At 31.0% G+C, this 12,302-nt stretch overlaps 1 protein-coding gene across 1 annotated transcript in view; it reads left to right on the forward strand.

Moving 5' to 3' along the window:
* The window catches only part of LOC145259046 (E3 ubiquitin-protein ligase MYCBP2-like), a 563,294-nt gene that overhangs the window by 502,247 nt on the left and 48,745 nt on the right, over window positions 1–12,302 (forward strand). Inside the window, exons 68-69 of the mRNA XM_080116672.1 lie at window positions 380–619; window positions 7,532–7,699. Coding sequence (XP_079972798.1) covers window positions 380–619; window positions 7,532–7,699 — 408 coding nt within the window. The remainder of the gene's footprint in view (window positions 1–379; window positions 620–7,531; window positions 7,700–12,302) is intronic.

A 12,302-nucleotide genomic window follows, 5' to 3' on the forward strand; every position in this document is an offset into this window, starting at 1 on the left:
GGGTTCCTTTCTCTGTTTTTTTTTCTTTTTTTTTTTTTTCATTTTGTTCCATGGTGTAACAATTGTCATTAAGATTAGTGAAATTGCCCATTTTTTAATCAAATCGGTTGATTACCCGCTATGATTGGAGATACAATGTGGCACACCGGGAAGAAGTTTCGCAAGCCTCTACACAATTACTTAGTCCACAATGTATTGTAATTCACATTGCACTGTAGAGAACCTATTTTTTGATTTTTATAAAATTATTTTTATATAAGTGACTTGAATTAAAGTGTAGAATGCAAAATTCAAGCATCATGGTTTCACAATTTTATTAATCTCGAGACGTGTTGTTTTGTTTTCATGTTTGATGTCCTCTGTCATTTGTGACCCTCAGGTTGAGATCGAAGCCCGTCATGTCGGTTGGGTGAACTGCTACCTCCCAGAATCGAATTGTCGCCATATGAAGCTCGAACTGAAAGGTCCTGATAACAGTTTACGGCTGCGCCAAGTGAAGGTCCTTGGAGAGATCGAGGGCAAAGAATGTTGCATTCAGAACATGAAAAGCACCCTCAAAATGCAGCAAGATAACTGCGAGGCAGAAACACTCAAAGTTTTTCGATTATTAACTTCGCAGGTAAGGTTTTATTTCTTGTTTTTTAAGCATAGGTCATTGCTGATCAAGATCTAGGGCTTCGTAGCCTAAAATGCACCAAACATTGATGTTATTGTTTCTCCTTTCCCTTTGCTAAACTCAATCACGTTCTGCAAAGTCAAAAACAAAAAAATTTTTAGAGTTTAGTTATTTTCATTTCTTATCGTTAAAATCGATAAATAATGTGCGATATCTTGGTGCTTATGTTATTTGAAAAAGTGAGATTGTCCGTTTGTCAAGGGTGAAAAGCAAAAACTGTTGTTTCACAACGTCTCGGCTGAAACGTCGTGCAACAACAACTATGGAAAGCAGTAATTACTGAGGATATAGTTAAGGGACCCAGCATTCCTATCCTGTTGCGGTTAACCACCTGACGAAGGCCAGAGGATGAATTGGCTGAAACGTTGTGAAACAACAACTATGAAGATGAGGATAATAGTCTGCAAATAAAAAAACAAATAAATAAAAAAATAAATAAACAAATAAATAAATAAATAAATAAACAAATAAACAAATAAATAAACAAATAAATAAACAAATAAACAAACAAATAAATAAATAAAAAAACAAATAAATAAAAAAATAAATAAACAAATAAATAAAAAAATAAATAAACAAATAAATAAATAAATAAATAAAAAAACAAATAAATAAATAAATAAATAAATAAATAAACAAATAAATAAATAAATAAATAAATAAAAAAACAAATGAAAAAACAAATAAACAAATAAATAAACAAATAAATAAACAAATAAATAAACAAATAAATAAACAAATAAACAAATAAATAAACAAATAAATAAACAAATAAATAAACAAATAAACAAATAAATAAACAAATAAATAAACAAATAAATAAATAAACAAATAAATAAACAAATAAATAAACAAATAAACAACTAAATAAATAAACAAATAAACAAATAAATAAATAAATAAACAAATAAATAAAAAAACAAATAAACAAATAAATAAACAAATAAATAAATAAATAACACATAAACAAACAAATAAATAAACAAATAAATAAATAAATAACAAATAAATAAATAAATAAATAAACAAATAAATAAACAAATAAATAAATAAATAACAAATCAATAAATAAACAAATAAATAAGCAAATAAATAAACAAATAAACAAACAACTAAAAAACAAATAAACAAGCAAATAAATAAACAAATAAATAAGCAAATAAATAAACAAACAAATAAATAAACAAATAAATAAGCAAATAAATAAACAAATAAATAAATAAACAACTAAACAAATAAAAAAACAAATAAAAAACAAATAAACAAATAAGCAAATAAACAAATAAGCAAATAAATAAATAAGCAAATAAATAAGCAAATAAACAAATAGATAAATAAACAAACAAATAAATAAACAAGTAAATAAACAAACAAATAAATAAATAAACAAATAAATAAATACATAAACAAATAAATAAATATACAAATTACTTATCTGAAAGGATTGCAATAAAAAAATAATATAAGAATTATATATTTTATTTTTTATTTTCTGGAATCCTTTTGGTACAGACCTGACTGGAACATCAATTAAGAACACAAAATTGGATGTAAAAGACCATAAAATCCAATCTTGATTGCCTTTCAGGGCCTGTGGCACAGTGGACAGAGGTGTTGAGTCTCTGCAGTTCCAGGTGAGCGTTGTCTGAAGATAGCGGCTTCAATTCTACCCAAAGCAGGCTACAAGATTAGTTGGCCAAAAGGTGATGGGACAACAACAATTATCCATCCATAGCCCTTGAGCCCCTAAGGGGCATAGGCCATCAACAACATTTTTGTAGATGTGATTGTAGCAAGGAGTTCTTTTTACTGGGTGAGGGTGCTGGCCCCACGCCCAACCTTCCCAGAAGGTACATACAGCACCTAGCCTTCCCAAATGGTCACCCATCTGGTACTGGCCAGGTTCAACATTGCTTAATTTCAGTGATCTGGTGAGAACTGGTGTGTCAACGTGATTGTGTCGTACTCAACAATTATGGAAGGCAGTAATTATTGGTGACACAGTTACAGGACTCAGTTACCCACCCCATCGTGATTAGTCACCCGAAGAAGGCCAGAGGATGAGTTGGTCGAAACGTGGTGAAACAGCAACAACTATGCAAACGAGGATAACAGTCTGCAAAAAAAATGAATTCACAAAAACTGAGAAATAGTTAAAATCTCTGTTTGCCAAATATTAAAATTTTTTTACAAATTTTGATATGAATTGTTCTTAAATTGAATTAACTGATGGAACGAGAGCCTTTTTTTTTTTTATTTTACACAGTGATCACCACTTATCAAGGCCCGGAAGCCACTCAGGGATAAGGGTTATTGCAAGTACATTAAGTTAGTGAGGAGATTTGCTGAAGTGTTTACTTAAGGGGGCGGTTCATTAGGAATTTGTTAACATTAGACTTGAAGACATCCAAGTTGTAGTCCGGTGGGAAGCAGGCAGACGGAACAGAGTTCCACAGGCGTGCAGTTCTAAGAAAGAAGCTTTGTTCATGGAATCCGCGTTTTGATTTAGGCACAGATAAAGAGTGGGGGAAATTTTTCACAGTGGATTCAGCTAGACGGGTGTTTTTCGTGAAAGATTGGCGAGGGGGGACTAGAGATTGGAGTTCAGACGAGCATCTGCCATGGAAATAACGATAAAACAAGGACAGGCTCGCAACGTCTCTTCTGTGGGAGAGAGGTTGCAGGGTAGAGAAAAGGGCATCCCCCACTAAGCCACAAAGTCTATTTTGTACTCTGTCAAGGCAGGATAGGCTATTTTAGCAGCTCCTGCCCAGATATGGCAACAGTATTCCATCCTTGGACGTACTTGGCTTTTATATAGATAGAGAATTGCATCAGTAGTGAGATATCTTCTCAAGCAGTAGAAGGATCCCACCATCTTTCCAGCGACTTTGGCAACAGACTTGATGTACGTGTTCCATTTCAGATCAGGAGTAAAGGTCAAACCCAGAAGCTTGTCAAAACACGGAGCCTCACCTAGATGAGAGCCATCCATCACAATTGATGCCAGATGGGGATCAGAGCGTTGATGATAAAAGGATAGGAGTTTGGTTTTGGATGCATTAAAGGTAACTAGCCACATCTTCCCCCACTGAACCATGCGTTCGAGATCAGAGGAGAGAGAATCAGAGAGAACTGTCATTTACAGCCTTTGATGTGTTGCCATAGATGGTCGTGTCATCAGCATAGATGTCAACGAATGATTTAAGTATGTGTTTAGGGAGGTCATTGATGTAGATCAGGAAGAGAGTTGGGCCCAGGATTGACCCCTGGGGGACTCCAGCATTTATATTGCAGGCCTCCGATTTTTGTCCATCGACCACTACTCTTATGAGCCTATCGGAGAGAAATGATTTAATGATTGAGAAAACATTTCCTGTTATACCGTAGCTGGAAATCTTGTGAAGTAGACCCTTATGCCATACCTTGTCAAAGGCCTTTGATATGTCAAGAGCAATTGCCCTAGAAAGGAAGCCTTTGTCAAGAGATTCACTAATCCTGTGGGATATAACCGTCAGCACATCTGCGGTAGATCTTGCAGAGCGGAAACCATATTGTGTGTCACTAAGAAGGTTATTCCTGCTGAGGCGGTTGACTATTTCTCTATTTAATATGGATTCCAGCAACTTACTCATAACACACAGGAGACTTATAGGTCTGTATTGAGAGGGAGATGACTTATCACCTGAATTTTTAAATATAGGGCAAACTGAAGAGGTCTTCCAGGGAGTCGGAAAGCACTTCTCCTTAAGGCAGCGCTTAAATAGTTTCGTAAGTATGGGAGCAAGTTCTGGTTGAAGCTTTTTTAACACTATAATTGGGATGCCATCAGGGCCAGTTGCTTTACTGGAATCTAGGTTCTTTATTAGCTTGGCGACCTCCTGCACGGATATTTGTATGTTACCTAGCTTGTTCTGTGTTATAGGAGGAAATATGGGGAGTTGATGGCCTTCGTCGCATAGGGTAGAATTAGCTGCAAAGTTCTTTGCAAATAGTTTGGCCTTGTCTGACGCTGACGAGATGCCCTCCATGTCCATTGATAATGGTTGGGATAGAACGCACACTTCTGTTCAGGATCTTATTTGTTATTTGCCAAAACTGGTGGGATCCAAGCCGCTGATCAGCTTCCTTGGATTTAACAGACTGGGCATATAGCTCTCTTGCATTTTTTATTACTCTTTTACAGTGGTTGCTGGCAGACCTGAAAGCAGCTTTAGTTTCAGTGCATCTATTACGTTGGTAGCTATAGAAAAAGTGATTTCTGTGCGCGATAGCAGCAGCACATTCTGGGGAGAACCATGGCTGGCTGTTAGGTTTTTGTTGAAATTTTTTAGATGGTATGAATTGGTCTATGCCTACAATTAACCATTTGGTCAGATCTGATACTATAGAGGACACATCCTTTTTAAACATGGAGTGCAGATGTAAATCAGATATGAATGTACGGAAGCTATTCCAGTCAGCCATAGAGTATCGGTATACAGTACGGTGGAGGGGTACGTCTGGGGGCTTCTTACATTTCGTTTTTATCTTAACTGATACGACGGAGTGGTCGGAGGATTCTAGAGGAGAATGAACAGAACATGAACATAGCTCAGGGGAAGTTGAGAGAAAAAGGTCTAAGAGGCTTGCATATTGACCGGGTGTATCGGGCACACGGGTGGGTTCGCGAACAATCTGAGTGAGGTCATAAGCAATGGCAAAATCATGACAAAACCTTCCCTCGTCATCTGTCTTATTTGAATTGGTCAGCCATTCCACGTTATGGACGTTGAAATCACCACATATGTGGATGTTAGCCTAGGGATGTGAAGACAGTATGTGGTCAATTTTCTCAGATATGCTCTTAAAGATAGTAACTCCGCTGTTGTGGGGCCTATAGAGGGCAAATATAAATGCAGTGGTGTTAGCAAGTGCAACCCTGAAGCACATATAGGGTAAATAAGGATCTTCTCTAGAGATATCCCTGCCACACGGGAAGCCATCCTTAATGTAGGCACATATTCCATGCCCATGGCGATCTTGGGGGTCAGATTTAGCTGTTAAATTTGAGTATCCGTTAATTATGAACTCGTCTAGGGTAGTGGTCGGTCCTATTCCAGTTTCACTTAGAAATAATATGTCCGGTTTCGTCTCCTGTAATTGGGTTTCAACCTCTGGAAGGTTGGAACGTAGATCCCTGATGTTGGAGAAGGAGACCTGGTTGTAGGGGTCTACGTTGATAGATGGGGTTTTAGGTTTAATCGAGTTTTTATTCTGGATATATTTCATGTTGAGGTTTGGGGATTTGTGGAATAGGTCGGCATACTTGGTTAGCGCAGTACAGAGAGGGAAAGTAAGAGAGAAAAAGACAGGAAATTTTTTTTTTTTTTTTTGTAGCACACGAAAAGGTAAAGCCGTAACAATTACCCACTAGTATGGCATTGAGAGGCCCCACCAGAGACTACTGCATGGTCCAAATCGACTCACCAAATGGCAATATAGCAGTCCCAGTACTTTGCGCCTGCTGATAGGACAGCCTCCTTAGTGGTTAATCCAAGGTTCGGGTCCCTGACTATCAGGCGGATAACGTCAGCCCAGACAAACGTTTACCTCCAGCACCCTTACTAGTGACATGGCCACAAGGACAGAGAGAGACAGAAAAATTTCCGACATCTCAGGCTACTGGTCACCAAGTACTACCGACCTTTAAGCAGCTTTTTCTTCACCCTTTGTCAGAAAAATCACTCATTGAATGAGGACTGGATGACAAAATAGATGAAGCGAGAGTTACTGGAGCTGCCGATAACACATCCACTGTATTATCTACTCTCCATTGAAAAAAAAAAAAAAAAAAAAAAAGAGTGGGGGGGGGGATGGGGACAAGTGACTTATTTATATCTAAGTAGTAAGTCCTGTGCTTAGTTAACAATTCAGGACACTTTTTATGATAATCTCCCCTCCCATATTAATGGGTGGAAGTTTGTCGTTATCTATCGAGTATAAATCATTAGAGTTTCATCTTATAAATTAATTAAAATCCAATAATTAACTATTATTAATTTGTAAAGTCGGCTTAATATTACTTTACATTCGAGTTTAGATAATTATTCAAGGTTTTACTTTAGGAGGCTCGTTTTCATGAGTAACTGTTTCTTTGCACTGTATTATATTTTGAATGTACTTGAACATAAGGCTAACTATATGAGATGGTTTGATTTGCCAGCAAGAAGAAGGCATTTCGATACATGCAAGCTTGCAGTAAAAGTATATATTAAGTATACTACTTAAATAAAGTCCTAACTTTATCTATTCTATTAGAATAATTTCCGGCATTTTTTTTTTTTTTTTTTTTCTTTTATCGTTAGTTGCCGGCATTTTTTTCGTTTTTTTTTATTATTTAACTTTGTAGAATGAGGGGGGGGGGCAGATAATACAGGAGAATACAGACAAAATACATAAATAAAACACAAAAAAAACACGTTTAAAAATAAGATAACAAACAAAAAACATTTAGGATTAGTTTTAAAAAAAAAAAAAAAAAAAAATACTTAACGTTGTTGCGCTAGAAGATTCCGTTCTAATTTTGTCAACTGGTAGCTGGCATATGTCTTTCTAGAGTGAAAGAAGATTTCTACTTCCGGATAACTTGGTCGAGTGCCTATCTATTTATAGTATAAAAGTTGTTACGCTCGGATGTGTGAAAATATTTAATTTACATTTTTTTTGTTAAGAAAAAAAAGAAAAAAAAAAGTTGCCTGTGGATTTAATAATCAACTGAAACGTTACGAAAATAACGCAAGCAGAGAACAGTGGTCCAAATAATATGAATAATCAATCCTCATCTCAAAAATTATCTCATAAATTTTTTTTTAGGTGTTTGGTCGGCTGATTACCGATGATTCTGCAGAAGACAAATTAGAAGAGAAGAAAGCGGACGATGTGGAAGGTGAATCTGGAACGGCACGAGATAACGATTTAAAAGAACACATGTTAGGAATTCTGTTCAGCCGAGGAAGCAAGTTGTCACATTTACAGAAACAGGTAAGGCGGCACGCGTCGGTAAATTTTGATTTTTATCTACAGAAATTAATATTTCTTAAATTTGCAAAAATAGAAACAAAAGATCTAATTATGTTCTGTCAGAAAAATTTTTTTTTTTTTTTTTTTATCAATAAATTTCACAGTCAATTTTTTTAAATTGTTAAATTTGGCAACTTTTTTTTTTTTAATTGTTAATAAATTTGACGGACAATTTTGTTTTTATTGTCGATAAATTGCACTTCTTTTTTTTTCATTGTTAATAAATTTGACGGACAATTTTGTTTTTATTGTCGATAAATTGCACTTTTTTTTTTTTAATTGTTAATAAATTTGACGGACACTTTTGTTTTTATTGTCGATAAATTGCACTTTTTTTTTTTTTTTAATTGTTAATAAATTTGACGGACAATTTTGTTTTTATTGTCGATAAATTGCACTTTTTTTTTTTTTTTTTAATTGTTAATAAATTTGACGGACAATTTTGTTTTTATTGTCGATAAATTGCACTTTTTTTTTTTTTTTTTAATTGTTAATAAATTTGACGGACAATTTTGTTTTTATTGTCGATAAATTGCACTTTTTTTTTTTTTTTAATTGTTAATAAATTTGACGGACAATTTTGTTTTTATTGTCGATAAATTGCACTTTTTTTTTTTTTTTTAATTGTTAATAAATTTGACGGACAATTTTGTTTTTATTGTCGATAAATTGCACTTTTTTTTTTTTTTTTAATTGTTAATAAACTTGACGGACAATTTTGTTTTTATTGTCGATAAATTGCACTTTTTTTTTTTTTTTAATTGTTAATAAATTTGACGGACAATTTTGTTTTTATTGTCGGTAAATTGCACTTTTTTTTTTTTTTTAATTGTTAATAAATTTGACGGACAATTTTGTTTTTATTGTCGATAAATTGCACTTTTTTTTTTTTTTTAATTGTTAATAAATTTGACGGACAATTTTGTTTTTATTGTCGATAAATTGCACTTTTTTTTTTTTTTTAATTGTTAATAAATTTGACGGACAATTTTGTTTTTATTGTCGATAAATTGCATTTCTTTTTTTTTTAATTGTTAATAAATTTGACGGACAATTTTGTTTTTATTGTCGATAAATTGCACTTTTTTTTTTTTTTTTTAATTGTTAATAAATTTGACGGACAATTTTGTTTTTATTGTCGATAAATTGCACTTTTTTTTTTTTTTTTAATTGTTAATAAATTTGACGGACAATTTTGTTTTTATTGTCGATAAATTGCACTTTTTTTTTTTTTTTAATTGTTAATAAATTTGACGGACAATTTTGTTTTTATTGTCGGTAAATTGCACTTTTTTTTTTTTTTTTTAATTGTTAATAAATTTGACGGACAATTTTGTTTTTATTGTCGATAAATTGCACTTTTTTTTTTTTTTTTAATTAATAAATTTGACGGACAATTTTGTTTTTATTGTCGATAAATTGCACTTTTTTTTTTTTTTAATTGTTAATAAATTTGACGGACAATTTTGTTTTTATTGTCGATAAATTGCATTTTTTTTTTTTTTAATTGTTAATAAATTTGACGGACAATTTTGTTTTTATTGTCGATAAATTGCACTTTTTTTTTTTTTTTTTAATTGTTAATAAATTTGACGGACAATTTTGTTTTTATTGTCGATAAATTGCACTTTTTTTTTTTTTTTTAAATTGTTAATAAATTTGACGGACAATTTTGTTTTTATTGTCGATAAATTGCATTTTTTTTTTTTTTTAATTGTTAATAAATTTGACGGACAATTTTGTTTTTATTGTCGATAAATTGCACTTCTTTTTTTTTCATTGTTAATAAATTTGACGGACAATTTTGTTTTTATTGTCGATAAATTGCACTTTTTTTTTTTTAATTGTTAATAAATTTGAAGGACACTTTTGTTTTTATTGTCGATAAATTGCACTTTTTTTTTTTTTTTAATTGTTAATAAATTTGACGGACAATTTTGTTTTTATTGTCGATAAATTGCACTTTTTTTTTTTTTTTTTAATTGTTAATAAATTTGACGGACAATTTTGTTTTTATTGTCGATAAATTGCACTTTTTTTTTTTTTTTTTAATTGTTAATAAATTTGACGGACAATTTTGTTTTTATTGTCGATAAATTGCACTTTTTTTTTTTTTTTTAATTGTTAATAAATTTGACGGACAATTTTGTTTTTATTGTCGATAAATTGCACTTTTTTTTTTTTTTTTAATTGTTAATAAATTTGACGGACAATTTTGTTTTTATTGTCGATAAATTGCACTTTTTTTTTTTTTTTTAATTGTTAATAAACTTGACGGACAATTTTGTTTTTATTGTCGATAAATTGCACTTTTTTTTTTTTTTTTAATTGTTAATAAATTTGACGGACAATTTTGTTTTTATTGTCGATAAATTGCATTTTTTTTTTTTTTAATTGTTAATAAATTTGACGGACAATTTTGTTTTTATTGTCGATAAATTGCACTTTTTTTTTTTTTTTTTAATTGTTAATAAATTTGACGGACAATTTTGTTTTTATTGTCGATAAATTTCACTTTTTTTTTTTTTTTTAATTGTTAATAAATTTGACGGACAATTTTGTTTTTATTGTCGATAAATTGCACTTTTTTTTTTTTTTTAATTGTTAATAAATTTGACGGACAATTTTGTTTTTATTGTCGATAAATTGCACTTTTTTTTTTTTTTTTAATTGTTAATAAATTTGACGGACAATTTTGTTTTTATTGTCGGTAAATTGCACTTTTTTTTTTTTTTTTTAATTGTTAATAAATTTGACGGACAATTTTGTTTTTATTGTCGATAAATTGCACTTTTTTTTTTTTTTTAATTAATAAATTTGACGGACAATTTTGTTTTTATTGTCGATAAATTGCACTTTTTTTTTTTTTTTAATTGTTAATAAATTTGACGGACAATTTTGTTTTTATTGTCGATAAATTGCATTTTTTTTTTTTTAATTGTTAATAAATTTGACGGACAATTTTGTTTTTATTGTCGATAAATTGCACTTTTTTTTTTTTTTTTTAATTGTTAATAAATTTGACGGACAATTTTGTTTTTATTGTCGATAAATTGCACTTTTTTTTTTTTTTTAAATTGTTAATAAATTTGACGGACAATTTTGTTTTTATTGTCGATAAATTGCACTTTTTTTTTTTTTTTAATTGTTAATAAATTTGACGGACAATTTTGTTTTTATTGTCGATAAATTGCACTTTTTTTTTTTTTTTTTAATTGTTAATAAATTTGACGGACAATTTTGTTTTTATTGTCGATAAATTGCACTTTTTTTTTTTTTTTAATTAATAAATTTGACGGACAATTTTGTTTTTATTGTCGATAAATTACACTTTTTTTTTTTTTTAATTGTTAATAAATTTGACAGGCATTTTTTTTTTTTACCTAAACCAGTTATAATAAGAAAAATATTGTATATAAAAGAGAAATAAAATTTGAAAATATTTTATTATGTAGGCATTCCTCAGGATATCGCTATTGATTGGAGGTAAAAAAGGTTGGCAAAAACTCGGCTCTGCTCTGTGTGTTGAGGGTATTTTCATTGAGTGCAGCAAGTTCATCAAAAATACTTATTCAAATGAGGCAATACTACATTACTACACTACAGTGATGTGACAAAGGCTAGAGTTTGGCAGACAGTGTGGGATCTATTGTTTTAGAAGTTTTTGTACCCTCTTCAAAAGGGAGAGGCAAGTGCTTTGTGTACCAGCCTAGATGTGGTAACCATGCTCCAAGCAAATGATGACTCTGTAAAGATATGGGGTACTGGCATGCATGATAAAGTTTCTAGCCTGGCAAAGGGAGCCTACCTTTGTTGCAAATTTAGCAGAGTTTGGAATGTACTTATTCCATTTCACGTTGCTTAAAAATTGGATTCTTGCAAAGGGTTCTATCAGCCATGATAATCAATAACTTTTGACATGATGTCCTATTTTCTTTTTCTAGTATGGTAAAGGGAGCTTGCCGTTTTATTGGAACCACTGAAAATAAAATAAAAAAACATTTGAAATAAACATAGGCTATGAAAAATTACCATAGAGCTCAATTACGTATACTTTTGCTTCAAATCAAACTGTGCATCAGTTTGATCATCCATCGATACCTACGCTGCTCAGAGCACTCTATATTGTAGATACGGACAAAAATGGAGGAAAGAAAAGAGGGTGGGGGCATAGTTTTGAAAGCTGGTTTATTATAATTTTTTTTGCAGGTTTCTGACTACTTTCTTTTATTGTATTTGGAAGATTTAAGACTAAAATTGATTTCCAAATGGAAAAAATATTTGTACACATGAATAAAAAAAAAAGTTATAATGAAAATTGTTTTCGTGGCAAGCTAACCAATTCAGCTAAATTTCGAAGTTAAATAAATTCATTGTAAAAATCTTTGAAAGATAAATATTAGTTTTCTGGTTCTATTTCTAAGATAATTAGTAAAGTCCTAAGATATTGAATTAAATAAAAAAAAACACACCTTGTTTGTACAAAAAAATAGCTTAATTAGCCCCCAAAAGCAAGAGATTCTGCCTTTACAGAATCACAAGAAGGGAAGTCATGTAAACCTGG

Source organism: Euprymna scolopes, chromosome 34 (assembly GCF_053919585.1).
Source record: "Euprymna scolopes isolate OS-2025 chromosome 34, ASM5391958v1, whole genome shotgun sequence".
Taxonomy (NCBI): domain Eukaryota; kingdom Metazoa; phylum Mollusca; class Cephalopoda; order Sepiida; family Sepiolidae; genus Euprymna; species Euprymna scolopes.